Source organism: Aptenodytes patagonicus, chromosome 3 (assembly GCF_965638725.1).
Source record: "Aptenodytes patagonicus chromosome 3, bAptPat1.pri.cur, whole genome shotgun sequence".
Lineage (NCBI taxonomy): Eukaryota > Metazoa > Chordata > Aves > Sphenisciformes > Spheniscidae > Aptenodytes > Aptenodytes patagonicus.
The window spans coordinates 39,281,383-39,306,648 of NC_134951.1; the positions used below are offsets into that span (position 1 = coordinate 39,281,383).

General features: G+C 43.0%; 1 protein-coding gene across 3 annotated transcripts in view; it reads left to right on the plus strand.

The window, feature by feature from the left end:
* Nucleotides 1-25,266, plus strand: part of SH3BGRL2 (SH3 domain binding glutamate rich protein like 2) — a 58,366-nt gene that overhangs the window by 17,062 nt on the left and 16,038 nt on the right. For all 3 annotated transcript variants that reach the window (XR_012994869.1, XM_076333128.1, XM_076333127.1), the window contains exon 2: nt 8,574-8,759. Coding sequence is in view for 2 of the 3 variants with exons in the window: in XM_076333128.1 (XP_076189243.1) it covers nt 8,574-8,759 (186 nt within the window). In the remaining variant the exon portion in view is untranslated. The remainder of the gene's footprint in view (nt 1-8,573; nt 8,760-25,266) is intronic.

A 25,266-nucleotide genomic window follows, 5' to 3' on the forward strand; every position in this document is an offset into this window, starting at 1 on the left:
CTAGGTTGCAAATCGTCTCGCTACTCTTCTCAGTCTGCATGGAGTCCTCTGGCTGCTAGTCTGTCAAGGTCTCTCTGATTTGGAGCTGCTTGCCTGTACACTCAGTGGGACTTCAAGTCCTGGTTCAGTTCCAGTTGCAAAGTCTTCAAGTTTCATTTTGGTTTAGCCGTTTTTTATTTCCACAAGCAGTGCTGGTTTTTTGGTTTCACATTGATGCAACGGAATACAAATTCATGACATTAATTGGAAGATCCAGCTTCAGTGGTATTCTTATTCTTTTGATGGGAAGTAATGAGTCAAGATTTGGGTCTCATAGCATCTGGTTTCCTCCAGTCCATCAGAGACTCGTATGTTAGTGGATTTTCAACACTGTAGGAACACGTTGTTACTACTGCAAGAAGCAAATGATAGAATCACTTACATCATTTGTGTACATCATTGGCAAGTCTTGTTTTCTGAAACAGAAGAAATAAAGAGAAGTAGACTTAGGAGTGGCTTGAGAGGCTTTCTCAGTTGCACACAGCTCGAAGGCGCCCTGGATGGCGCTGCCTGTAGTTGATATTTCTGTAGAATCTTCTCTTTTTCCTTTCTTGGTCTTTCCCCTTTTTCTGTTTGTTCCGTATCTGTCTCTCCTTTTCCCTTACATGCTTACTGAAATAATACCAAGTAAACCCCTGAGCAAACTCCCATCATCTCTTGTTTTGTGCAGTGATAGATGTACTTGTACTTGCTAAAGACTCCTTCATGTTTCCGAGTGTTACCTTGTTACTTGCACAGAGGACAATAGTTTCTTAATTAAAAAAAACCCACCTTAAATAAGAAACTTTCCTCTTCAGCTTTTAATAGACATACATACACAGAAATAGATTTAAAAGCATTTTATCATAGTGCAACATCTGACAAGGAAAATACAAGGTTAGCAGGCATTGGGCATGGAGCAGTTTACTGTCTTCTGTAGCTGTATAGAAAAAGAAAATAATATGTTTTCCTTTGCTGACTGCTTGTGATTAGGAGTCTTTTAAAAACCAAACCTGACTCAAATTTTAATTGCATTTCAAATACTGGACTCTTTCAAAGACACCGTACATACATTGCACAGAGGTAAAGGTGTGCAGATTGCCTGGCTAAGCGGTGTCTCAGCAGCTCCCAGGGACCCGCAAACTTATTTTGCATAAGCTGAACAGATTGCTCTCCCAGTTCAACAGAGTATTTCATATGGCGTGTCCTTAATTATGTCTCTGTATGCAAGCGGAAGATTGCGGCTAGCAGGAGACCAGGGCAGTGCAGGCTGCATGTGCCCACTGTTCAGGGACTGTTCTATTTCTTTTCAGATTGAAAAGTTCTGTGGTCAATTTTTAGGGTGTTGAAACGTTAACGTAGTTTCTTGTGAGGATGAAGCATTGAAGGTGTTTTTAGCTATTTGGAGGTCTGTTCTGAGGAGACTCTATTTTCCTTCTGTCACATGTAATGCAGTATTTGCTACAGCAGGTAGCAACTTACTTTACTTTTGGGAATAGTTATGTAATGCTGATTTTTTTATTTTTATTTTTTAAATTTCTTCTTTATTACCCTCCTTCACCTCACCACATCTCCTTTGGAGGTTTTCATCTCCTTTTTCCCTACGTACATAGCTGAGTTATATTTTCCTGTGCCAAGAACAATGAATTAATCATATCAATCTTTGTAAAGGTCTGTCACAGCACTACCATCTATCTGCAATAAAAATTGCCAGGGGTCAGTTGTGCTCTCCTTTCCTAAGCCAGGCAAAGAAAGAGAAATTTGGCAGGAAGTCTCTGTGGCTACAGGTTGCAAATGTAACAGGACCATGAGGATTTGCATATCAGCCTTGCTGAATGTGTGAGATTGTTTTTCATTGCTTCTGTATGAAAGCAGAAACACAGTGGAAACAGAAGAAAAGAATGCAGATGTTGCTTAGTGTGTTTGTGAGAGGCATTGCCTCCTCCTTTTCTAAGGAAGGTATGTGTAGGTTTGCAGTTAACACAGTTTAGAGTTCTGTTCGTTTGACGTGGTTAGGGCTTGCATCTCTTCGTTAGAGTGTAGTATCTCCTTATTATCTGGGAGTATGTGTTAAGCCTCATCTGTATGAGACGTGAAGATTAGTAATCCTTTGCAGTAACTGTATTACATCTGCATTTTACACTGCAACAATCCCTTTGGTTATGTTTGCATGACTTGTAAAGGCAGAGGCTCCTGTTTGATATTTTCAGCTGTGGGAGTGAGCTGGAGTTTGTGTTTATGTAACACAAATGCTGTTTATGCAGTTCATATTTCAAATACCTGTAGCTGGTCATGCTTCAGCTTCTGCTGAGCCATTTTCTTAGGGTGGGGTTTTGCTACTGATACAAACCGATGAGATTGTGGTGCTGACATCATTGATGCTCCTTCCCTTGTTCCCCTGGTTCCTGCATTATGCTTGTGCAAGGAAAGCTGCAGGAGCTGCTTGGCAGGAGGGAGGAACATTGCGTCGTCTCAGTGACAGCCAGTAGTGAGATCTGCTTAGCTGTTATCATCAAACTGCACCCTAAAGGTGCCCCTGCCAAATGCAATACATTCAGTTTTCAGCTGAGTCAGTGAGTGGATAACATGGCTGCTGCAGTTCTGGAGTGAGGGCAGAGGTCAGGAAAGAGTAACAAGATTGAAAGAGAAGGAAGAACCAGCAGGACCATCTCCGTCTTTAGAGGCACAAGTCTAGGTAGACATATGCCAGTCTGTGAAACAAGTCTTTGAGGTGGACTTACACATGCATTCTGTTTTGGTTTTTTAAATGTCAGACTTCTAAAATGTGTTTGTGGTCTGACAAGCCAGCTTAGAAGATATACATCGTAAGGCCTTGTTCTCAGCATGTGTGGTCTGAATATTTTTTGAGGTGGGATTTTGTGTTAGAAAGCAGGCTATTTGTTCTTGGGTTCTGTCTGCAATGAGTGGACAGTTCAGGTTAGGCTTTCGGTCCCTTCAGTTCCAGGATGAAGAGGCTGTGGGACAGTCAGTGCTACACATCTCACTCACCAGCCAATGCACTGAATTGTCATTCCCTCTGCTTGCAGGCAGGAGGACTGAAGCCCAGGGAATGCCTTATCTCCAGAAGGTGGGGGTTAGAGTCCAGAGCAGAAGACCAACCTCCCATGTCAACTTTGTGGGCACCAGACACTCAGCAACATGCCTGCTGACACCGTGAAGAGATTTGAAACTGAGAACGTGTCTGCTTTGTCCCATTTATATTAACTGGGCTAATGAAATAAGTTCTCTTTAATCATGCCTATTTCACAGTTCCTATTAATACTGCTACTTGAGTCATCTCGCCTATAGTATAGTAGGAGTAATATTCACTTATCCTATCTGGGTTAGATAAATCCTGGACTAGTGAGATTTTTGCAGTGTATTGAATATCTTGGTTAAAATGGTATAGAATAATGAAATACTGCTGCCATTTAGTAGTGGAGAGACCACATGATATGCTCCTCTGGTTCAGCAGCTGTCAGTAGGCAAACCTTTCTAGTACAGAAGATCTTCTGAAAGCAGGCTCAGGAAGCATGGGGGGGGGGAGAAGGAAATTGTGACCTGTTAGAAGTGATGAGAAGCTTCCAGGGAATTTTGGATAGAGGATGTGATCTGATATTGCTAAACTTCTGGTCCAGTCTGGACATGATTTATGATGGTAACTTCCTTATTCTGCTGTTAAATGAGCAATAGGGTTTATCCTTTTTTTTACCAGAGATCACTGTTCAGGTTAGCTGGGAGATCTGTTCCGCTCCCCCCCCCCCCCTTGGTTGTGTGGGAAGCAGAAGTCTTATAAAAGAAGAGTTTTCAGTCTAGCCAAAGATATAAAAAGTAAAGTGGCTGAAAGCTGGAAGTGAGGTGAATTCTGAACAGAAGCAAGCAAGTATTTTGAGTGAAGGCAGTTACTTAACTATGGGAACAATTTACAAGGGCTGGCAGATTCTGTTATCATCAGTTCAGGAATGGAGCTTAGGGGGAAAAAAATCCAAAGAAACTCTTTACTCCTAAGAGGAATTAATTCAGGGATGATGAAGGTCAGAACAGATAATCCCAGTGGTCCCACCTGGCCTGGCCTGAGGATGTCTTTGAAGTATTTTTCCAAAGCAGTCTGAAAGCGTATCCTCCTGTTACCTGTTGCAAAGCAGTATAAAGAAATGAAAACTAGGGGAGAAAGCCGGGATACTTTAGCTGAGACAGACTTTTTTTGTAAATTGGGCTACTGAACAAGTGATTAGCTCATTTTAGCAGTTCTGTATGTCAAAATGGACGTCTTATTTTTCTGCTTTTTAATCCTAATAAGGAGACCAGCTCCAAATACCAGCATAAAATTGAGATGTCTCTGGGAGTTTTTTCCTGTCTTACTTTTGTGAATAAAAACACAGATTAACAGTAAAACCAAACCCAGAGAAATGATGTTCAGAAAACAATCAGCCTGCTAAAAATATGTGAGACAAACATCGTATTATGATAGTAGACTATTAGTTCAATCAGAGTTTTCTTCACCATGTTAAAGATAGATTAGGATCATATTATGTAAACAGACACGGATTTTGTTTCAAAGTTAGTGTCACTGCTTAATAAAAAGAGACGATATTGCCTGTTCCTAGTTGTATTTATGGCTAATACACTTTCATGACTACAAGGAAATATAAAAAAAAATCAACATTGAACTGCCTGTTTGAGATGAGATAAATAGGATGCATATGGAAGCTGCAGTCTCTTTATAGAATAGAAAATTAAATGGGGGATGTGTTTTCCTCTGAAACCTCAAAATGGATATATATTTTGATGGCGTATCTCTCAGTGTCTGCTGGTGTGCTGAAACATTAAAAACAAAATATTTTGATGCTAAAGCAGTCTATCCTGTAAGAATACAGATGCTTTCCCAATGTGATATATGAATAGCCGTGAACCAAGTTTTTCTGAACATGGTACCTCTGATTATATGAATACTCTTTTCAGATTCCGTTTGGTTGCATCACACTCCGGAAACCTCGGAAGGTACAAGGCTAAGTTTCACAAAGAGGACTGAAGTATCCACCTCCATAGTTTGTCAAATGAGGATGTATTTTTCTCCACTGGGCTCTTGACAGGAGCTCAGATCCTCTGCATAGGCTAGTGAGGAAGGGAGAACTAACACTGCTCTTTGTGTCATGTTGTCTTTGCTCAGTGTTTCATGTGGTCGAACGCTGGAAGTTTTTATAGCTCAGAGTAACTACAGATGAGAGCTGCAGGACTGTGAGGCTGACGCGCTCCTGAGGCACAGATCCAGTTCTAGAGGAAGACAAAGGTCCTGTGGTTTTCTTGGGGAATAATCAGCTGGCTTCTGTTGTGGCAGATGCTGTGAGCATCCATCTTAAACAAGGCATAATTTAAGAGGATTTTTAATGTAACTAATGCTTTTGTTTCAGTTTACAGACTTGGATCAAATCACTTGGGGGAGGAGAAGATGTTACTTTTTTGGCTAAAAATTTTCAGGGCATTTTGTTGAAATTTATGCAGCTGGCACATCCACAGCTGATAACTCATGCAGATGTTGTGTGGAGAATGGCAAGGCTTCTGGCTAAAAAAAACCACCCCACAATTTATTTCACTTCAACATCTTAATTAGTTTTATAAAAATAAAAAGGAGAGATTAGGAAATGTGGGTTTGTGGGAGAATTCTCATGGTGTGAACAGTAAAATATTAGGGATCTGATTAAATCTGAGTTGCAGTTAAACTTGTGCACAGTGTACAGACTACTGGAAGACAGCAGATGAAAATGGGTACATGTAGATAGATGTGTACTGGTATGTGGCCTGGGCCTGAGCAATGGAGATCTCTGGTACTCTGGTGCTGTGAAACTGTTAGAAGAACAGTTACCAGCATGGACAGCTTTGGCCAAGGCTTACTTACGGTCTCACAAACAGTTTGTGGCCATGATTTAGATGTTACAGCATGCCAGGTATCATTCCCAATTGACGTGATTTAACCCCAGTCAGCCACTGAGCCGCACACAGCCACTTGCTCACTCCCCCCCCGGTGGGATGGGGGAGAGAATCAGAAGGGTAAAAGTGAGAAAACTCGTGGGTTGAGATAAAGACAGTTTAATAGGTAAAGCAAAAGCTGTGCACGCAAGCAAAGCAAAACAAGGAATTCATTCACCGCTTCCCATGGGCAGGCAGGTGTTCAGCCATCCCCAGGAAAGCAGGGCTCCATCACGCGTAACGGTTACTGGGGAAGACAAAATGCCATCACTCCGAATGTCCCCCCCTTCCTTCTTCTTCCCCCAGCTTTATATGCTGAGCATGATGTCATATGGTATGGAATATCCCTTTGGTCAGTTGGGATCAGCTGTCCCAGCCGTGTCCCCTCCCAACTTCTTGTGCACCCCCAGACTACTCACTGGTGGGGTGGTGTGAGAAGCAGAAAAGGCCTTGACTCTGTGCAAGCACTGCTCAGAGTAACGAAAACATCCCTGTATTATCAACACTGTTTCCAGCACAAATCCAAAACATAGCCTCATACCAGCTCCTATGAAGAAAATTAACTCTATCCCAGCCAAAACCAGCACACCAATGTACAGTTTGCATGCAGCCACTCTGAGAGGGTGCAGGTTTAACAGACTTGGCCAGACGATGCCGTTGGACCTCAGGGCCAGAGGACTGGCCCAGACATTATGTAGTTTGCTAGTTGCTCTGACCAGTGCAGGAGGGAATTCATGTTGATTTTAGCAGTACTCCACTATAAGGAAATGACCTCTCCCACACATCATGTTGGACGTCTTATTTCTGTTTGAACAAATACTTAATATTCGTCTTAAGAAAGTCTCAGTCTCTGTCTCTTTTGGGCCTCTCTTGCAGCTTTTTTTGGCGAAAGACAGAGGAAAATATTTTTGTCTTTCACTTCTACATTGATAACAGAATTGGTCTTTGCAATTTTTAGGGAGGCAGTGAAAGGCATGTTGTCTTTGGTACCAGCAGTGATGATGATGCAGTAATTTTGCTGTTGTTGATAATGTTGTTGATAATAATTTGCACAAAATTTTAGGAGCTGCCTTCTGTATGAAAAAGTGATCCTTTCACATATGCCTAAAAACCCCCACCAGTATATGTAAGAAAAGCAAGAAGAATGAGACACTGAGACACAAGCTTACTATGTAGCCCACTTCTTAGGAAAGACAGTAATCATTTAAGAGCTTTGCAGTTTCCTGAGATGGCTACCCTCTTTGGGATGACTACCCTCTTATTTCAAGGAAACAATGATTCCATCTGCATTACCTCCAAAAGTTATGTATTTTTGTGGTGCATTTAGGTAGACAGAATGGGTTGTGTGACAAGAACAACTAGCACATACACTTTAAAAATCCTCTGATTTCCAAATAGTATCTAGGTCATATGATACCCACAGGCATGATTCATCCACCTGGGCTTTATGCCAGTCAGCAACTGCGTGGACCTGACACTCCAGGAATACTGTAAAATTAGTAAAGCTGTATTTTTTTCCTCCAATAACACTGTTGATGATAACTGTAAAAAATACAGCATATAATTTATAGTTCTTTCTGAAAGAATTAATTTCATTAAGTAGATGCAAAAAGTACAGTATGGACTGAAGAGAATGCAGAGCAGACCTAGCTGAATGAGCCCAGGTAGCTTTCCTTGGCCCTACAGACTTTCATTTCAAAGGTTGCTGTCTTGATATAAAGTCGGCCGCTTTGAGGCAGAAGTAGTCTTTACCTGAGTATATCTGCTTGAAGCCCAGCTAGCTGTTAAGGGTTGATCTTAGTTAGCGACAATGAGCTAAAAACTGCCAGTGTTCTGCCTCTGTTAGGCTTTTGTATAAAGATGATAATTTCCTCGAGGGGCAGAAACCCCATACATTTAGTACAAACCTCATGCATTTTTTTTGCAATGAAGTTAATTTTCAAGAGATGAGATCATGCTTATTTTTAGGCATATGCATTATGCAGGCAGACACTCTTAATTAAAGATTCAACAAGCCTTGTTCAGGGAACCATCAAGCTGCATTTTTAAAAGATGTGTAGGTGTCTAGGAAAACAAAAATGTGTGTAGCTGGAGTGGTTTTTTTTTAGATGTACCAACACGTTTATCTCAATGAACACTTATTGGAGTAGATTCTTCTGGGGCTTGTCAGGTTGCTTACCTTGCATTTCTAGGTGCCTGTATACTTTAAAAATGTAGGCCCTAACGACTTTGAAAACAATCTACCTCTTTTAACTCCTACTTCTGAAGAGTCCCATACAGATTATTTTTTTTTAAAGCATCTTTAGGGAGTAAAGGCTGAAATTCCCACAGCTGAACTAGAGACACAGCCTGCTAGAAATGAGGTGAGGAAGTATAACCTTTGCCAACTTGTAAAGAAACAACAGTGTTCAACTTTTATGAACTTAAAACTGAAAAAAATATTTTCTCTTTTGTCTTCCTGAGTTTGTGACTTCCCATCCCATGAAAGTGGGATGGGAGGGGAGGAATGTTCGAGGGTTTGTAAGCACATCTGGTTTATGGTGGACTTGCTCTGAGTATTTTTTTTTTTTTTCCTTTCTTTCATCTAGATAAAGAAGAGGCAACAAGATGTGGTGAGGTTTCTGGAAGCCAATCGCATAGAGTTTGAAGAAGTGGATATCACAATGTCAGAGGAGAAAAGACAATGGATGTATAAAAATATTCCTGAGGATAGGCAGCCCGCGCAAGGCAATCCACTGCCACCACAGATATTCAGTGATGATCGGTACTGTGGAGTAAGTAGCTGTTATGGTTGTCAACGGACAATATATTAGTATACCCTGTTGGCCATTTAAAAAGCTGGGACTTGCTGTTGAGCTTTCTCAAGTAGTATCTGAATTAATGGTGACAGTTTGGGGTGATAGGAACAGGTGATGATCATACAGTGAAAATTCAGATCATTCATCTGTAAATCCTAAAGCTGTCTTCAGCTGGTGGATTCCCTCCACAAATGTAAGAATTTGTAATGTCACGTGCTTCATGTACAACCTGTTGATGGTAAAGTCCCTCGTGAAACCCCACTATAAGCTGGGGATTTATGGTTTTCTTGGTACTTGGGTCTAGTCCAAGCATAAAAATTCAGAAGGAAATCTTTGGCACAGTAAATGAGAACACTGGCTAGATTGAGTTATATTGTCATTGTAATTAAGCTCCTTCTCTGCTGCTGTCATAGTGTAAATTTCATTTATGCTCAGAGAGCCTTTATGCAATCAGAGTCTCTAGAATAAATGAAAACTATTTGCTGTTTGAATTGTAGAACAGTTTTATTTTTCCCTAAAGCAAAGCAGCTTGAGACTTGTCTTCCTCTGCTGAAAGACTGCTAAGCATGAGAGCCTGTGAATCTGACAACAGATTGATGGGTGGACTGGTTTCTCTGATGGTGTAAGCTGCAATAACTTCTCCATCCGCTAGTGCAAGCTGAAGCGGTAGCCTTTGATATGTTAAAAATGGCACCATATGAATGTTTTACTCTCCTGCTTAGCCAGCATGGTACGCTGCAGCTCTGAGTCTTGGGCACTGTTGTAGTCTGGGAGAAGCTTCCCAGAACTTTTACTCACCTTTGAACAAAATGTAAAAAGACCACAGCTGGGCCCTCTTTGCTGCATCTTTTCATACTTCAGCCATGTGACTTGTACATCCTTTAGGAGGCAGGTTTGAGGTACCTGTTAGACTAGCTGATGAGAGAAAGGGAGGTTTGATGTGCCACTCTGGCTGCATCAGGAAGTGATTGGGTAAGGTTTGTCTGTGATTTCAGTAGGAGAATGAAATGGGGAAGAGGGTCTCTCTGGTTATAATAGCTGGACGAGAGTAAATGTGGGTATTGTGTGGGTTTCTGACTACAATGTGGTGGAGATATATCCAGGCTGGTTCTAACTTGGAACTTAGCCAGACTCAATGGTGCTGTAACTAAGATGCTTCTGGCTGATGGATTGTTCAGATCTGCTGAGAACCTGTCAACTGCAGTGCAATTGTTAGCTTAATGTAGGAAGCGTGTAAGAAGTGATTTAGGAGCCTCTGCAACAAACAGATTGGGTATGATGCAGCAGCTAACTGGCTTCTTGAAGCGAGGTATTTAACATCCCTCCCATATGTTTTGTATTGGCCTTGTTTACCTCAGCAGTATAACTCGTATCTTCCTACTTTCGGGTAAGAAATGTCAGTTAAAGAAATGTATCTGGGACATGGAAGGGATTTTGACCCTCACTTACGGAGCAGCCCCTCACTTACAAATAACAACATTTACATTGTTCTGTGCGATTTTAGTTTGCCTGGGAAATACAATGTTTTACGCTGTTGTTTCTTACCCTTTCAGCTTGTCTTCATAGTATGTTTTAACCTAGTCTTAGAAATTGCTGTTTGGAATTAGCAAGGAAGAAGATGTCATGCAACATGTGAGATGATCTTGTTAATCTGTCTGCTCAGCTGATAGCTGTTTTGGTTGAGCAGAGTTAATCCTATTACTAGACCTCACTGCCTGCATGAATATCTTTAAAGAGCAAACATGCTTTGAAAGAAACTGTATTTTCTAGGATGAAGGAAGAAGTATGTGCAGGATCTCCAACATTCATCAGTTAGCCTACTGCATTAGTTAATGAAGTGCTTAGGTAATAGAGTGGAGGCAAAACATCATTAGGCAGGAGGCAAAGGAAATCAGTGCTGGAAAGGGGGTTAAAATGTCACAATTAGATGAAGTCAGCAGACATTGCACAATTTGTCTCTCTCTGTCATTTCCACAGTGAGTGTTTTCATATGTTTATCTTGACGTAAATAATAATAAAAAAATCACTATTAAATAACTTAAACTGAAAAAATACCCACTGAGTTTTCTGTTAGTTGAGTTAGTGAAAATTGTGGCTTATCATTCCTGATTTGTGTCCAGGCAATTTCTAATCCAATTTGCTCTATTAACAAACACTGTCTGTTTTTCTGCCTGCCAGTTCTACAGTCTCACCAGGAAACTGCCTATGCACTCATTCTGGCTTATACATTGTTACTGACAATACAGACTTACAATACAAACTGGTCAGCTCCATTGCTGTTCCTCTAAATGTATGAGGGCTAGACAAGGCAAAGCAAAATAGGTACACTTTTTATTTTGTTCATGTTATTTCAATAGAGGTTCACAAGGATATGGTGTATGAGCCATGACTCCATGTCATGTTCATAGCCATACTGTTTTTTCTGTGTTAGTAAAAGCATTAATGTTTTTTTTTCCTCCCCATTTTTGCTTTTGTAGAAAATCTCAACAATGCACACAAGGGTAGTACCTCAAAATAGATTTTTCTGGCTAGGACATTACCATTTGAAATAATAACTTTTCAGAATCTAACTGCACTAGAGAAGAAGTTTGTCTTCAGTGTTTTCAGTAAGTATCCAAAACGGGTTGCTGTCAGCCATTTGAACATGTGATAGCTGGTTTAAGGGGGGCGAAAGGTACAAAAAGATGACCAATGCTTACTGGTTCACAAAACAAAATGTCTTGTACCACAGGGGGAGGGATCCTTCTGGTACCAACAGACAAACTCCATGTTTTGAAGTGTGAACAAAACCTTGAAATTTTTCTGAGTTGATACAATCGCAAATATGATCATTAATCTATCTTGTCCTTTTCTCAGTCTTCTGAGATGCACTCTCCAATTTTTCAGTAACAAGTTCTGCTAATGGACTTTGAAATAAAGTACTCAGCAAGAACCATTTTTATTTCCTGTGAACAAGATAAGAGCTGTGAGCACACAAGAACACAAATCATTTTGCTGATAATCCAGTGCTATGTCATAGCACTGACACTATGATAATTTACGTATTTTTATGACTTTACAATCAGTTGTTTCATCTTAGTGACATTGCTATAATATTGTAAGTGTGTGAGAAGAGAGTCTACATTTCAGACAAATCAGACACATGAACCTGCTCTTCTAATTTACAGTAGTGTAAATCTGAAATTACTACAGTTACCTTGCTCTAGTTAGTGCTATGTAAGAGTAAGGAAATTTTAGTGCCTAGTGCATGTTCCAAGAGGGAACTTCTGCACTTTGCATAAAGAAAAGTAAAGTGGAGATACTTTGGAAAAGATAAAAACAAAAGGACAAGCTCCTTAATAGGAGCCGGTGTGTTGGGTTGGGTTATTGGGCATTGAAACGAGTTGCATCTTGCCCCGGTTCCTTACAAGGCTCATCCTCAGTTAGTTTGAGTGGCTCCTGCTGTGGTACTTTGACATACAGCTATGGCATACAACTCAAATCATGGATTATTTTCCCCCAAGGTTAAATCTCCTTGCGGTACACACTGGCTTTCCCCATCCTCCTGCATTACCCACCAAGTGCACCCTGGCCCTTGAGCAAAAGGGACCCCACAAACAGATTTGCCTTTTCCTGAGGGAGGAATAACCCACACTGTCTTTCCCAGACACTGTTCTCCACAGCAGAGAGGCTTTACCCACTTGAGTTGTTTGACCATGGCCCTTGTTTCGCATTCATGGATAACCTGTTCAATGGCTTCAATGGTCAGGTCCACCCCTCGATCACGAGCCCATCTATACATTGCATCTCTTCCTAGGTGTCCTGAGGTGTCATGGGCCCACTGAGCTTTGAATAGCTCACCCTTATGTTCCCAGTCCAGGTCCACCTTAGCCATTTCAGTTCTGGCAGCCTGGTCTACCTGCTCCTTGTTTCCATGTTCTTTGGTGGCACCACTCTTGGGCATGTGAGTATCTATGTAACGTATTTTTACAACAAGGTTCTCTACCTGGGCAGCAAAGTCTTGCCACAATGCAGCAGTCCAGATGGGCTTACCTCTGTGCTGCCAGTTAGTCAGCTTCTGTTGCTGTAGCCACCCCCACAGGGCATTTGCTGTCATCCATGAGTCAGTGTAGAGATAGTGTACTGGCCACTTTTCTCTTTTGGCAATGTCTGGGGCCAGCTGGATGGCTTTCACTTCTGCAAATTGACTCAATTCGCCTTTGCCTGTGACAGTTTCTGTGACTTGTCTTGTGGGACTCCACACAGCAGCTTTCCACTTCCAATGTTTTCCCACAATATGACAGGACTCATCAGTAAATAGAGCATATTGTTTTTCATTTTCTTGTAGTTTATTATACAGTGGGGCCTCTTTGGCATGAGTCACCTCCTTGGGCGATGCTTTGAAATGTCTGCCTTCTGGCCAGTCCCTGATCTCTTCCTCCTACTCCCCCTCAGGAAAAGCTGCTTTCTTCTTTACTAACCAAGTTGACCTATGCTTCCTTTGTTTCTTCTTGACTGCAGGAACAACTGTTGTAGTTGGGTTTCTGATTTAGCCACCGTGTCTGTTTGTATGTCCTCAGATCCAAAGACCCTCACAGTATCCATTTGTGTGTCCTCGGATCCAGAGATCCTCTTGCTCCTTTGAGCATAGACATAGGCCTACCCCAGGCCCCAACACAGTGCTGGAAGTTGTGTCTTTATGGTACATGCAAGGCATGCTTCCTTCAAGTGGTCTGCCAATTCAACAGGATTCCATGTCTGTTCAGGAGTGAAGTCCCAGACCATCGGAGGCGAAAACTGCTCTAGGCACCTGCCCAAATTCTCCCACACACCTTGCCACTGGGAATTGGTTGCCTCAGGGCACAATTCCCAACTGGTTGGTTAACCTTACAAAAAGCCAAAATCAGCTTCACTGCACTCACCCATACACCCTCCTGGTTACGTAGGGGTGTTCAAGAAACTGAAGGGCCATTGCAACAACGGTGGAAACCTCTGTCCTGGAGAAGAAGAAGATGCCGTTCTTCATTTCCTCCACAAAGTAGCTCCTGGAGGAGAAGAGGAGAAAGATGTAATTGCTAATTGTCTCCACGAGATGGTTCCTGGAGTATTGGGATGGCAGCAGCGCAAGGGCCAAATACCAGATTAGGCTCAAGGCCAATGCTTTTATCATGGCTCTCCCAGGCAAAGCAAAAGAAAGTGATAAACAATGCAGCAAACAGCAAAAGCTGAAAACAGCCAATAACAAGCTCTCGAGTTTGATGTATAGGAAGAAAGGGAGCAAGCAACAGAGCAACTGAGGGAAAAAACAAATCAGTATAAGAATAAGCAAGTCAACACCGTGACCAGCAACACAAAGTAACCGCCTGCCAAGTAACGGCTAAGCAGGTGTAACAGCTGTAAATTCAGTCTAGCACACTGATCAAATTTGTCATTATCTCGAACCTTTTTGAGGAGCCAAAAAGGACTGTTGTGGGTTGATCCCAGCCGGCAACCACACAGCTGCTTGCTCCCCCCCATTCCCCTAGCAGGATGGTGGAGAAAATAGGAAGAGCAAAAGCAAGAGAACTCATGAGTTGAGATAAAGACAGTTTAGTAAGTAAGTGAATGAAAGGGAAAAAAACCCAAATGATGCAAATGCAATCACTCACCATCTCCCAAAAGCAGACCGATGCCCAGCCAGTCTCTGAGCAATGGCTACCTTGGAAGACAAACGCTTCCCAGTTTTTTATGAGCATGATGTTATATGGTATGGAATATCCCTTTGGCCGATTGGGGTCAGCTGTCCCAGCCGTGTCTCCTCCCAACCTCTTGCCCACTCCCAGCCTACTTGCTGGGGGCAGCAGGGGGAAGCAGAGTGAGAAACAGAGAAGGCCTTGATGCTGTGCAAGCATTGCTTGGCAATAGCCGAAACATTGGTGTGTTACCAAGGCTGTTTTAGTCACAGATCCAAAACACAGCACCACAGGGGTTGCTGTGAAGAAAATTAACTCCATCCCAGCTGGACCCAGTAAAAACAGGAAGATGAAGACTGTAGTTCATTTTCTAATTTTTTGCTAACTAAATCCTTTGCTTTCAAGGTTACAGAAAAATTTCTAAATGCTCTACCTCCCATTATGAATTTATTTTGCACAGCCAGATCAGTGATTTTGCATTGTGAGTTATTCAGATTTTTCTAAAGTACTGCTGGTAGGATCCAACATAGTACTAACTTCAGTATCCTGCAGGTTAAAAACACTATTTAAAAGAATGAACAAATAGTTACTTATCCTCACTTACTTATTACTTAACGTTACCATTTTTGCACAGACCATGGAAAGTCCAGACAGAGGGAGAGATCACTGCAGATTGGTGCATTAGGGCCAGATTCACAAAGGGACTATAGCATGATGCCAAGCACTGAAATGCCTAAATTTTGGGCATGTGGCTTCCGAAGTGGAATTTGCAGCCCCCAGCTAGGGCTCTAGCTTCTTCACATGGTAGGTGAGGAGCCATAGGTACCTGTATCCAAACAGGATCTGCAATAGCCAGAACACTGGACATGGAAAGCTCTTAAAGCAGCAAGCAAGAAATGCTGGAGAAGTGATGTCTGAAATTAGGCCTGTGTCTCACACCTCCCTCTTCTGCTTGACAGAGGGAGAGATCACTGCAGATTGGTGCATTAGGGCCAGATTCACAAAGGGACTATAGCACGATGCCAAGCACTGAAATGCCTAAATTTTGGGCATGTGGCTTCTAAAGATGATAGCTGTCAAAGATTTTGATACATCTCTGGATATAACTTACTCTGAAAACTCCACAATTGAATACACAATGCTTCTTAGACTAGAAATGCCTCCTGGATCTTTCAGAAGATTGGAAATCTCCGCTTCCCAGTGAAACTGCAGTCTAATTTTAAACTTACAAAGCTGCAAGTTAGCACTTTGAAACACTGGTAGTTTTATATGCAGAAAGCTGCCACTGATGTGAGATGTTGGCAAGGTACTGTTCAGACCATCCATAAGGTCTGTATGGTTGTAACTTACAGGCTATGCCTATGCTTTTGCTGTCCACTTCTCCACTGCTTTTCTGTGTCCTGAGGCAAAGAGCTTTAGTTCTGTGTGATATGTACTTAATAAAGGGAAATGTGGTACCAGAGGCAAGGTGTAGAGTAGCCAGCCTGCCCAGTGTTAGAGCTTAAAAAATAGAAACTCCACAACTCAGTAAAAATAAAATAATCCAAGGATTTTATCTTCCCCGGAGCAGTTAGAACTGGTATCAGTAATGGCTTAGTGCTGCTGTTTACCCTGTAGTGGAGAGACTACATTGCTGTTGAGCACCGCAGTTTTTATTTGGACTCTTTCTTCTCTACTTTCTAAACTTCATGAATAGCTGTTTCAAGGTGAAGTAGCAGGTATTTTCTTGTAAACCATCCCACCACATAAAGATGATAGCTGTCAAAGATTTCATACATCTCTGGATATAACTTACTCTGTTTTCACTCTATTTCCTAAATATAATGATATAGGGTGTTTATGTATTTTAAAACATTTAAAGGTGACCAGTATAAAATTAGAATTGTCACCTTTACAGGAGATAGTAGAAAATACCACAAATGTTTTTCTTTTAGATTTTTGTATTTATTACATTGATGTTCTGCAGAACTTATGGATAATCAGTAAGTGTGACATAAGCTACTAACAATTTTGTTTGGGATCCTAATTCTCCTTTGCATGGAATGGAAACTTCCTATTGTGCCACTTTCTTGGGGAGAAGGGGTTTATTCTTGAAGGCGTCATGACTACTGTGGTTAAAGTCTTTTATAAAGGGCCTGGTCCATTCCAATATACTGAGGAAAGGATAAGAAAGCTTGCTAGGTGACAGTAGTACTTTGAGGGCACATAGTATTGCACAGGATATGGATGCAGGATGAAATAAGAAATTTAGTGCACCAGTGTTTCACTTGTAATTGTGCTAATATGATTATGTTCTAAGACACACTTTGAAGATATAGCAAAGTTATAACCCATTTATAAGTAAAAATGCTGTTAATATGTTGCAGTGCCATTACAATAAGTGTGGCAGATTCACATTTAGTAGATTCACATTTCTGTTCTTCTCTGAAGGAACCACAGCAAAGGAAAGGTTGAAAGATGTGCCAGTGTCCAATTCCTAAAATAAACAAATGGAAGGGGGAAATCTATATTTCATATAGTGCTCTGAGATGTCACCTAATATTGATAATGAGTAAAATGTTCTAAAAGGAAAAAAACCCAACGTGGTTGTCATGTCCCTTGTAAAGTTAGAGCTACCTTAAAATGTGTCCAAGTTAAAACATGTGCATGCAGACCTTCTGTGCAGCACAGTCAATTTCATGTCAAAGGATGACTGCCACAGTTAACTCCCTGACATTTCAGTCCCTGCCTCTCTCAAACTCCTGTCATGGTCTGGCTTGATAAAATTCTTATCTAAACAACTTGTAGAATAATATGGTGAGCTGGAAGGTGCACAAAAGGGGGAGGTGGCACCTGTTATCATCCATAGTACTTACTGATTCTGCCACTAACTCCCCCGAATATTCCCCTGCCCCAGGTGAGCACTATGCTAGTGTTCTGGTTTTGGCTGGGATAGAGTTAATTTTCTTCACAGTAGCTGGTATGGGGCTGTGTTTTGAATTTGTGCTGAAAACAGTGTTGATAACACAGGGATGTTTTCGTTACTGCTGAGCAGTGCTTACACAGAGTCAAGGCCTTTTCTGCTTCTCACCCCACCCCACCAGCGAGTAGTCTGGGGGTGCACAAGAAGTTGGGAGGGGACACGGCTGGGACAGCTGACCCCAACTGACCAAAGGGATATTCTATACCATGTGACGTCATGCTCAGCATATAAAGCTGGGGGAAGAAGGAGGAAGGGGGGGACATTTGGAGTGATGGCGTTTTGTCTTCCCACGTAACCGTTACGCGTGATGGAGCCCTGCTGTCCTGGAGATGGCTGAACACCTGCCTGCCGATGGGAAGCGGTGAATGAATTCCTTGTTTTGCTTTACTTGTGCATGCAGCTTTTGTTTTACCTACTAAACTGTCTTTATCTCAACCCACGAGTTTTCTCACTTTTACTCTTCCAATTTTCTCCCCCATCCCACTGGGGGGGAGTGAGTGACTGTTTGTGTGGTGCTTAGTTGCCGGCTGGGGTTAAACCACAACAGCCAGTTTGAGGTCTTCAGTGCTTGGATGGGGGAAGCCCTTGTGCAGTTTGACTCCCTGTCTTAGAGGTGAGGGATATTGGTTCTTAGAGAGTTGATGTCTGTGTAGCCTGTCATGGTTGCTGAATGAATGGCAAACATCGCATCAGCCTGAGTTTGTCATGTACTGTTCAAACAATAGAGCTGTAGCTGACATCTGCCTCCCTTTTATTAAAGTCTTTGTTTTTGGAAGCCTGCAACAAGAGATTACTGAAATAAACATCTGGCCCTTAGGAGAGGAGTAACAGGTTGCTTTGTAGAGTCAATTGTATAAGTTCTTTAAAAATCCTGTGCAGAGATCTTATCAGAAGGTTAGCTAATTGAAAACTGTCATGTTTAGACTGTCCTGTGTTATGCAAACAAGATCTTATTTTTGTGTGTTTATATAATATTAAAAAAGACTCACACATGCACACACACTCATTCTCCAAGGAGAGCTGTGCTGAGTAAGAGCTTTCCATTGTAATCCTAATCAGATCAGTGAATGAATGTCATCTGTCCTAGAGAACTGTACTGCCCTTTTCAGGAAGGATGCTAACAGCTCATTCCCAATGGCATACAGTATTAACTCAGTTAGTAGCAGAGTGCTGATTCAATGCATTTAAGTTATGAGTTCCCCATTATTATTTCTAAGAGCAATTACCTTGCCCCTTTTATAAGAATGAAGAGATCATAATCATATCTTAAAAAATTGTTGCCAAAGAGAAACAAATTCAAACAGCATGCCAAGAGACTTATCTTTAAGTGCTGTCCAATAATTAGTGCATTTTAAAAAATTCATATAAAAAGCAGTGCAAGCTACATTTGGGTGGGTTCCTTGTTTTTCTGCTTCTTGGTGTGATAAGCCATAAGGATTTGTCTGAAATGTGTAACAGGCTCGCTCTTTCTCTTGTTGCAAACTAAAAGCAAACAGTGACAAAGCCAACTTGCTCTTTTAGAGAAACTTACTGGGAGGAATTTTATTCACAGTTACTGTCTTTGAAACTTCATTAGATATAATGTTCTCCTAATCTCAGTTGTAGTAATGGATAGACAGTGTCTGTATAATTGCTAATTGTAAATGCAATCTACTTTGTTTAATGTTTTGCTTTGACCAAATGCCATCACCCTTGTGTTATGTTCCTTGAAGCACAAATAATTATTTATGCTGAACTGCAGTACTGCCAATTTTAACTTTGGTGTGCAGTAAATAGTTTCTCCCAGCAGTGACAGTGTTTATTTAAACAAGCCTCAGTGTACCTGCTTAACAAAATGCTGAGCCAAATTAATTATGGCAGCGTCTGTAATCACATCACTACAGTGATCTAGTTTCCCAGCACCAGGAATACAACACACTTAAGGCCTCCACATCACAGTTGGGATACAGCTACTGCTGTAGCCAAGTTGAGCTTTGTAAACTTGGCAGTTGCTGTTGAGAGGAGAAGCTACCCTGGAAGTGGGATTTCTAAGGAGGAGAGAATTCACAAGGACCGACAGTTTTCCTACTGGAGTAAACCGGCATAAAACCCACATGAATGCCAGAAGGACATAAGGCATTTGTGTCATAATGAGGAGTTAAATCCAGATTTCCTGAATGCTTGTCCACTATCTCAAAGACTAAGTTGCTCTTACTTCACTGTAGCATTTGGGCAGTGGATGGCTGTTGGGATTTCTGCATAATTTAGACATTAAGAGAGTTCTCCTGCCTTTGATTAATCTGGTTTTAAAGAGGTGCAAAGCAACCACAGCACCTTTTGGTTTCAGGATAAACTGCAAGGACTCTGATTTTGAAAACAAAGCTGTCTAAGTGTGAGGCTTGTTTTTTTTTTTTCTTTTACCAGCATACTAAGTAGACAATATCACTTGACTTTGCTGATTATTTTAAAACTTCGTGTAAGATATGAATTAAGATAACACAAGTGGCCTTAATTGTGTGAGACTGAAGGTCCATCTAGCCCAGTTTTGTCCCAACAGTGGCCATAAGCATATGCCTAGGAAAGACTACAAGCGAGTCAAGCATATAGAATGCTTCTGTTGAGTATTCTAGCTATTTTTCTGAAACAAATATAACTTTAATGTATTTAGTAATTCTTATTACATTTCTCTTTCATGAACTTCAGCCTTCTGGTGAAGCCATGTAACCATTTAGCATCCTTAGTGTGCTTTGGCAATGTGCACCATGGGTCCACTGAGCTCTGCATCTAGTACCAAATCATCCTGCCACCACAGTGAGCTTCACAGCCTTCCTCCCATTACCACCTGGGGTAACTTTGCTCCCGAAGACCTTTGCAGCCATAGCCTGCCTCTCTATCCTGGTTTAGAGTCACTCAGCAGGAGCAGGGAAAGCAAAGAAGCGCTTTATGCCATGCCAGCAAGATTTTGCTTGTCTCTGTAGGTGAGCTTGAAACTTCAGTTAGCTTTGCTGATTTTCAGCAAAGTGGTAAAACAGAGGGGCTGTGTCTTGCTCAGACTACTTGGTGATCAAGCTGCCATTGACTTTAAAGGTGAGGAGTCAGGCCTAAAGCAGTCAGATGGCTGTTATCCTGTTAAACCTTTTCTGGCTTGAAATAGCTTTTTACTTGCCTTATTTATACTCCTGTCACTTCTCTATCCTCTCAAACCATCCTGAGGTATATTTTTTCTCCTAACTGGCATTTTTTGTTCTCTGTAACATTTCATACCCTCGTCTTTGTGATTAGTCACCTGTATTTTTGTGGCTTTTCAGCTTTTCCGGAGGGACTGAGCATCTGTGCATCACTGATGATTCATGTTCACTGTCTCTATGTCTCCTCAGTTTTAGTAGCCTTAATCAGCTACTAATGTTGCCAGAATTTTATATGTTAATAATGTGTAATTAGCAGCTCTGGAAAGCACCAAGGATTGTAATTTAAAGCAATATGGTCAAAATTATATTTGTGCACATAGTTGCCTTTTGAAGTGGGGCAGTGGGTGGCAGTTTGCCATGCTTATATATTTTTAGGTTAACAGCTGCTTTCTGAATGCCTCCAGGGCGTCAGTGGGAGCCACTTCCTTGCACAGGGGCAAGACAGCGCTGCTCAGCTGATCCCAGCAAAGCCGCAGCACCCTCTGGCTTGGTAGAGCTGCTTGACACAGTAGCAAGGGGATTGTAGTAACTTGCTACCAGTGATGAAGCCTGGTGCAGAAACAGGGAATCACTGCCTTGCCAAAAACAGTGGATGGTGGTGTCCTTCCTCTGTGGGAGGCAGAGTGTCCCACAGAGTTTTTCCAAGTGGAACCTGTTGGCTCATGAGCAAGTTGGACTCTTGCCTGTGTATGAAGCTCTCGGCTTCCACTGAGCTTGGCACCATTTTCATTCTTCAGCCTCTGCATCTACTGCTGGTAGCAGTGGGATGTTCTTTATGTGAGACAAGAATTTTCATGTCCTCACCCATGAATTCAGTGTCTTTACATGTGGTCCAAATCTGCACAGACTTTCTCTCCTTAAAAAGGTAAGGTTGAAGGCAAGATGTTTTTGGAACATGTTATCTTGCCTGTATTACAGGGAAAGCCAGGGATGCCCACTTTGAACTCCTACTACATGCCAAAGCAAAACCGATGAGTCCTTGAGATCATGTTCCTTGAAATCATGCTTCTCAAAAATCTCTTATGAAACTACCATACTAAAGTGATTTCTTTCAACTTTTATAGGACTATTATGCATTTTTATAACTTTTTTTCCACATTTGAATATTTTGGGATCATATATTTTCATTGCAGAGATTAGTAGGAAAATTCTCCTATTTAAAATTTTACTGGTACTTTACACTATTTACAAGAAGTGAGTAATGAATACTATAACCAGGACTAGAGGGGCCCTGCCTCCAGCCAGGTGGAGGAAGGGGACAACCAGGTTTACTGGACTGTGTGGATTCAATGGCCTGGCACATCAGACCCACAGGAGTGTAAGGCTTTAATGGACACCGGTGCACAGTGTACCCTAATACCATCAAGCTATACAGGGGGCTGTATACCCATCTGTATTTCTGGAGTGATGGGGGATCCCAACACCTAACTATATTGGAGGCCAAAGTGAGCCTAACTGGGGATGAGTGGCAGAAGCACCCCATTGTGACTGGCCCAGAGGCTCCGTGGATCCTTGGCATAGACTACCTCAGGAGAGGGTATTTCAAGGACCCAGAAGGGTACTGGTGGGCTTTTGGTATAGCTGCCTTGGAGACGGAGGAAATTAAACAGCTGTCCACCTTGCCCCATCTCTTGGAGAACCCTTCTGTTGTGGGGTTGCTGAGTGTTGAAGAACAACAGGTGCCGATCGCTACCACCATGGTGCACCGGTGGCAATATCACACCAACTGAGACTCCCTGATTCCCATCCATAAGCTGATTCATCGACTGGAGAGCCAAGGAGTGATCAGCAAGACTCGCTCACCCTTTAACAGTCCCATATGGCCAGTGCGAAAGTCTAACGGAGAGTGGAGACTAACAGTAGACAAGATGGACATCGTCAGATCCCAATGGATGTGACCAACAAAATAACAGCCATGTCTCCACCAACTAGCAGAAGGAAAAAACACAAGCTTTCTTAGGCATTGTGGGTTTTTGGAGAATGCATATTCCGAATTACAGTCTGAGTGTAAGCCCTCTCTATCAAGTGACTGGGGAAAAGAACAATTTCAAATGGGGCCCTGAGCAACGACAAACCTTTGAACAAATTAGAATCATAGAATCATAGAATCATAGAACCATAGAATAGTTTGGGTTGGAAGGGACCTTTAAAGGTCACCTAGTCCAACCCCCCTGCAATCAGCAGGGACATCTTCAACTAGATCAGGTTCCTCAGAGCCCCGTCCAACCTGGCCTTGAACGTTTCCAAGGATGGGGCATCCACCACCTCTCTGGGCAACCTGTGCCAGTGTTTCACCACCCTCAGTGTAAAAAATTTCTTCCTTATATCTAGTCTGAATCTTCCCCTCTTTAGTTTAAAGCCATTCCCCCTTGTCCTGTCGCAACAGGCCCTGCTAAAAAGTTTGTCCCCATCTTTCTTATAAGCCCCCTTTAAGTATTGAAAGGCTGCAATAAGGTCTCTCTGGAGCCTTCTCTTCTCTAGGCTGAACAACCCCAACTCTCAGCCTTTCTTCATAGGAGAGGTGTTCCATTCCCCTGATCATTTTCGTGGCCCTCTTCTGGACCCGCTCCAACAGGTCCATGTGGTTCCTGTGCTGAGGGCTCCAGAGCTGGATGCAGTACTCCTGGTGGGGTCTCACCAGAGCAGAGTCGAGGGGCAGAATCACCTCCCTTGACCTGCTGGCCACGCGTCTTTTGATGCAGCCCAGGATACGATTGGCCTTCTGGGCTGTGAGTGCACATTGCTGGCTCCTGTCCAGCTTTTCATGAACCAGGACCCCCAAGTCCTTCTCGGCAGGGCTGCTCTCAATCCCTTCATCCCCCAGCCTGGATTGATACTGGGGGTTGCCCCGACCCAGGTGCAGGACCTTGCACTTGGCCTTGTTGAACCTCGTGAGGTTCACACAGGCCCACTTCTCGAGCTTGTCCAGGTCCCTCTGGATGGCATCCCGTCCCTCTGGCGTGTCGATCACACCACTCAGCTTGGTGTCATCTGCAAACTTGCTGAGGGTGCACTCGAACCCACTGTCTATGTCATTGATGAAGATGTTAAACAGTACCGGTCGCAATACGGACCCTGCAGGACGCCACTCGTCACCAGTCTCCATCTGGACATTGAGCCGTTGACCACTACCCTCTGGATGCGACCATCTAACCAATTCCTCACCCACCAGACAGTCCACCCATCAAATCCATACCTCGCCAGTTTAGAGAGAAGGATGTTGTGGGGGATGGTGTCAGAGGCCTTACAGAGGTCCAGATAGATGACATCTGTAGCCCTTCCTGTGTCCACTGATGTAGTCACGCCATCATAGAAGGCCACTAGGTTAGCCAGGCAGGACTTGCCCTTGGTGAAGCCATGCTGGCTGTCTCGAATCACCTCCCTCTCCTCCATGGACATTACATGTCGTCCACCCTTAGCATAGCTTCCAGGAGGATCTGGTCCACGATCTTCCCAGGCACAGAGGTGAGACTGACTGGCCTGTAGTTCCCTGGGTCTTCCTTTTCTTCCTTTTTAAAAATGGGGGTTATATTTCCCCTTTTCCAGTCAGTGGGAACTTCACCGGACTGCCACGACTTCTCAAATACAATGGATAGTGGCTTAGCAACTTCATCTGCCAGTTACCTCAGGACCCGCAGATGGATCTCATCAGGTTCCATGGTCTTGTGCACCTTCAGGTGCCTTAGATGGTCTCAAACCTGATGTTCTCCCTCAGTGGGCGGCTCTTCATTCTCCCAGTCCCTGCCTTTGCCTTCTGTGTCTTGGGCGGTGAGGCTTGAGCACTTGCTGGTGAAGACCGAGGCAAGAAATTCATTGAGTACCTCTGCCTTCTCCGTATCCTGGGTAACCAGGTCTCCCGTTTCATTCTGGAGAGGGCCTACATTTTCCCTTGTCTTCCTTTTATCCCCAATGTACCTATAGAAGCTTTTCTTGTTGCCCTGGACGTCCCTGGCCAGATTTAATTCTATCAGGGCTTTAGCTTTCCTAGCCTGATCCCTGGCTGCTCGGACAATTTCTCTGTATTCCTCCCAGGCTACCTGTCCTTGCTTCCACCCTCTGTAGGCTTCCTTTTTGTGTTTCAGTTTGTCCAGGAGCTCCTTGTTCATCCATGCAGGCCTCCTGGCATTTTTGCCTGACTTCCTCTTTGTTGGGATGCATCGCTCCTGAGCTTGGAGGAGGTGATCCTTGAATATTAACCAGCTTTCTTGGGCCCCTCTTCCCTCCAGGGCTTTGTCCCACGGTACTCTGCCAAGCAGCTCCCTGAAGAGGCCAAAGTCTGCTCTCCTGAAGTCCAGGGGAGTGAGCTTGCTGTGCGCCCTCCTCAGTGCCCTAAGGATCTTGAACTCACCATTTCGTGGTCGCTGCAGCCCAGGCTGCCCTTGAGCTTCACATTCCCCACCAGCCCCTCCTTGTTGGTGAGAACAAGGTCCAGCATAGCACCTCTCCTCATTGGCTCCTCTACCACTTGGAGAAGGAAGCTACCATCGACGCATTCCAGGAACCTCTCGGATTGCTTATGCCCTGCCGTGTTGTCCCTCCAACAGATGTCAGGGTGGTTGAAGTCCCCCATGAGGACCAGGGCTTGTGAACGTGAGGCTGCTCCTATCTGTCCATAGAGGGCCTCATCTGCTCGGTTTTCCTGGTCAGGTGGCCTGTAGCAGACCCCCACCGTAATGTCACCTGTCCCTGCCTTCCCTTTAATC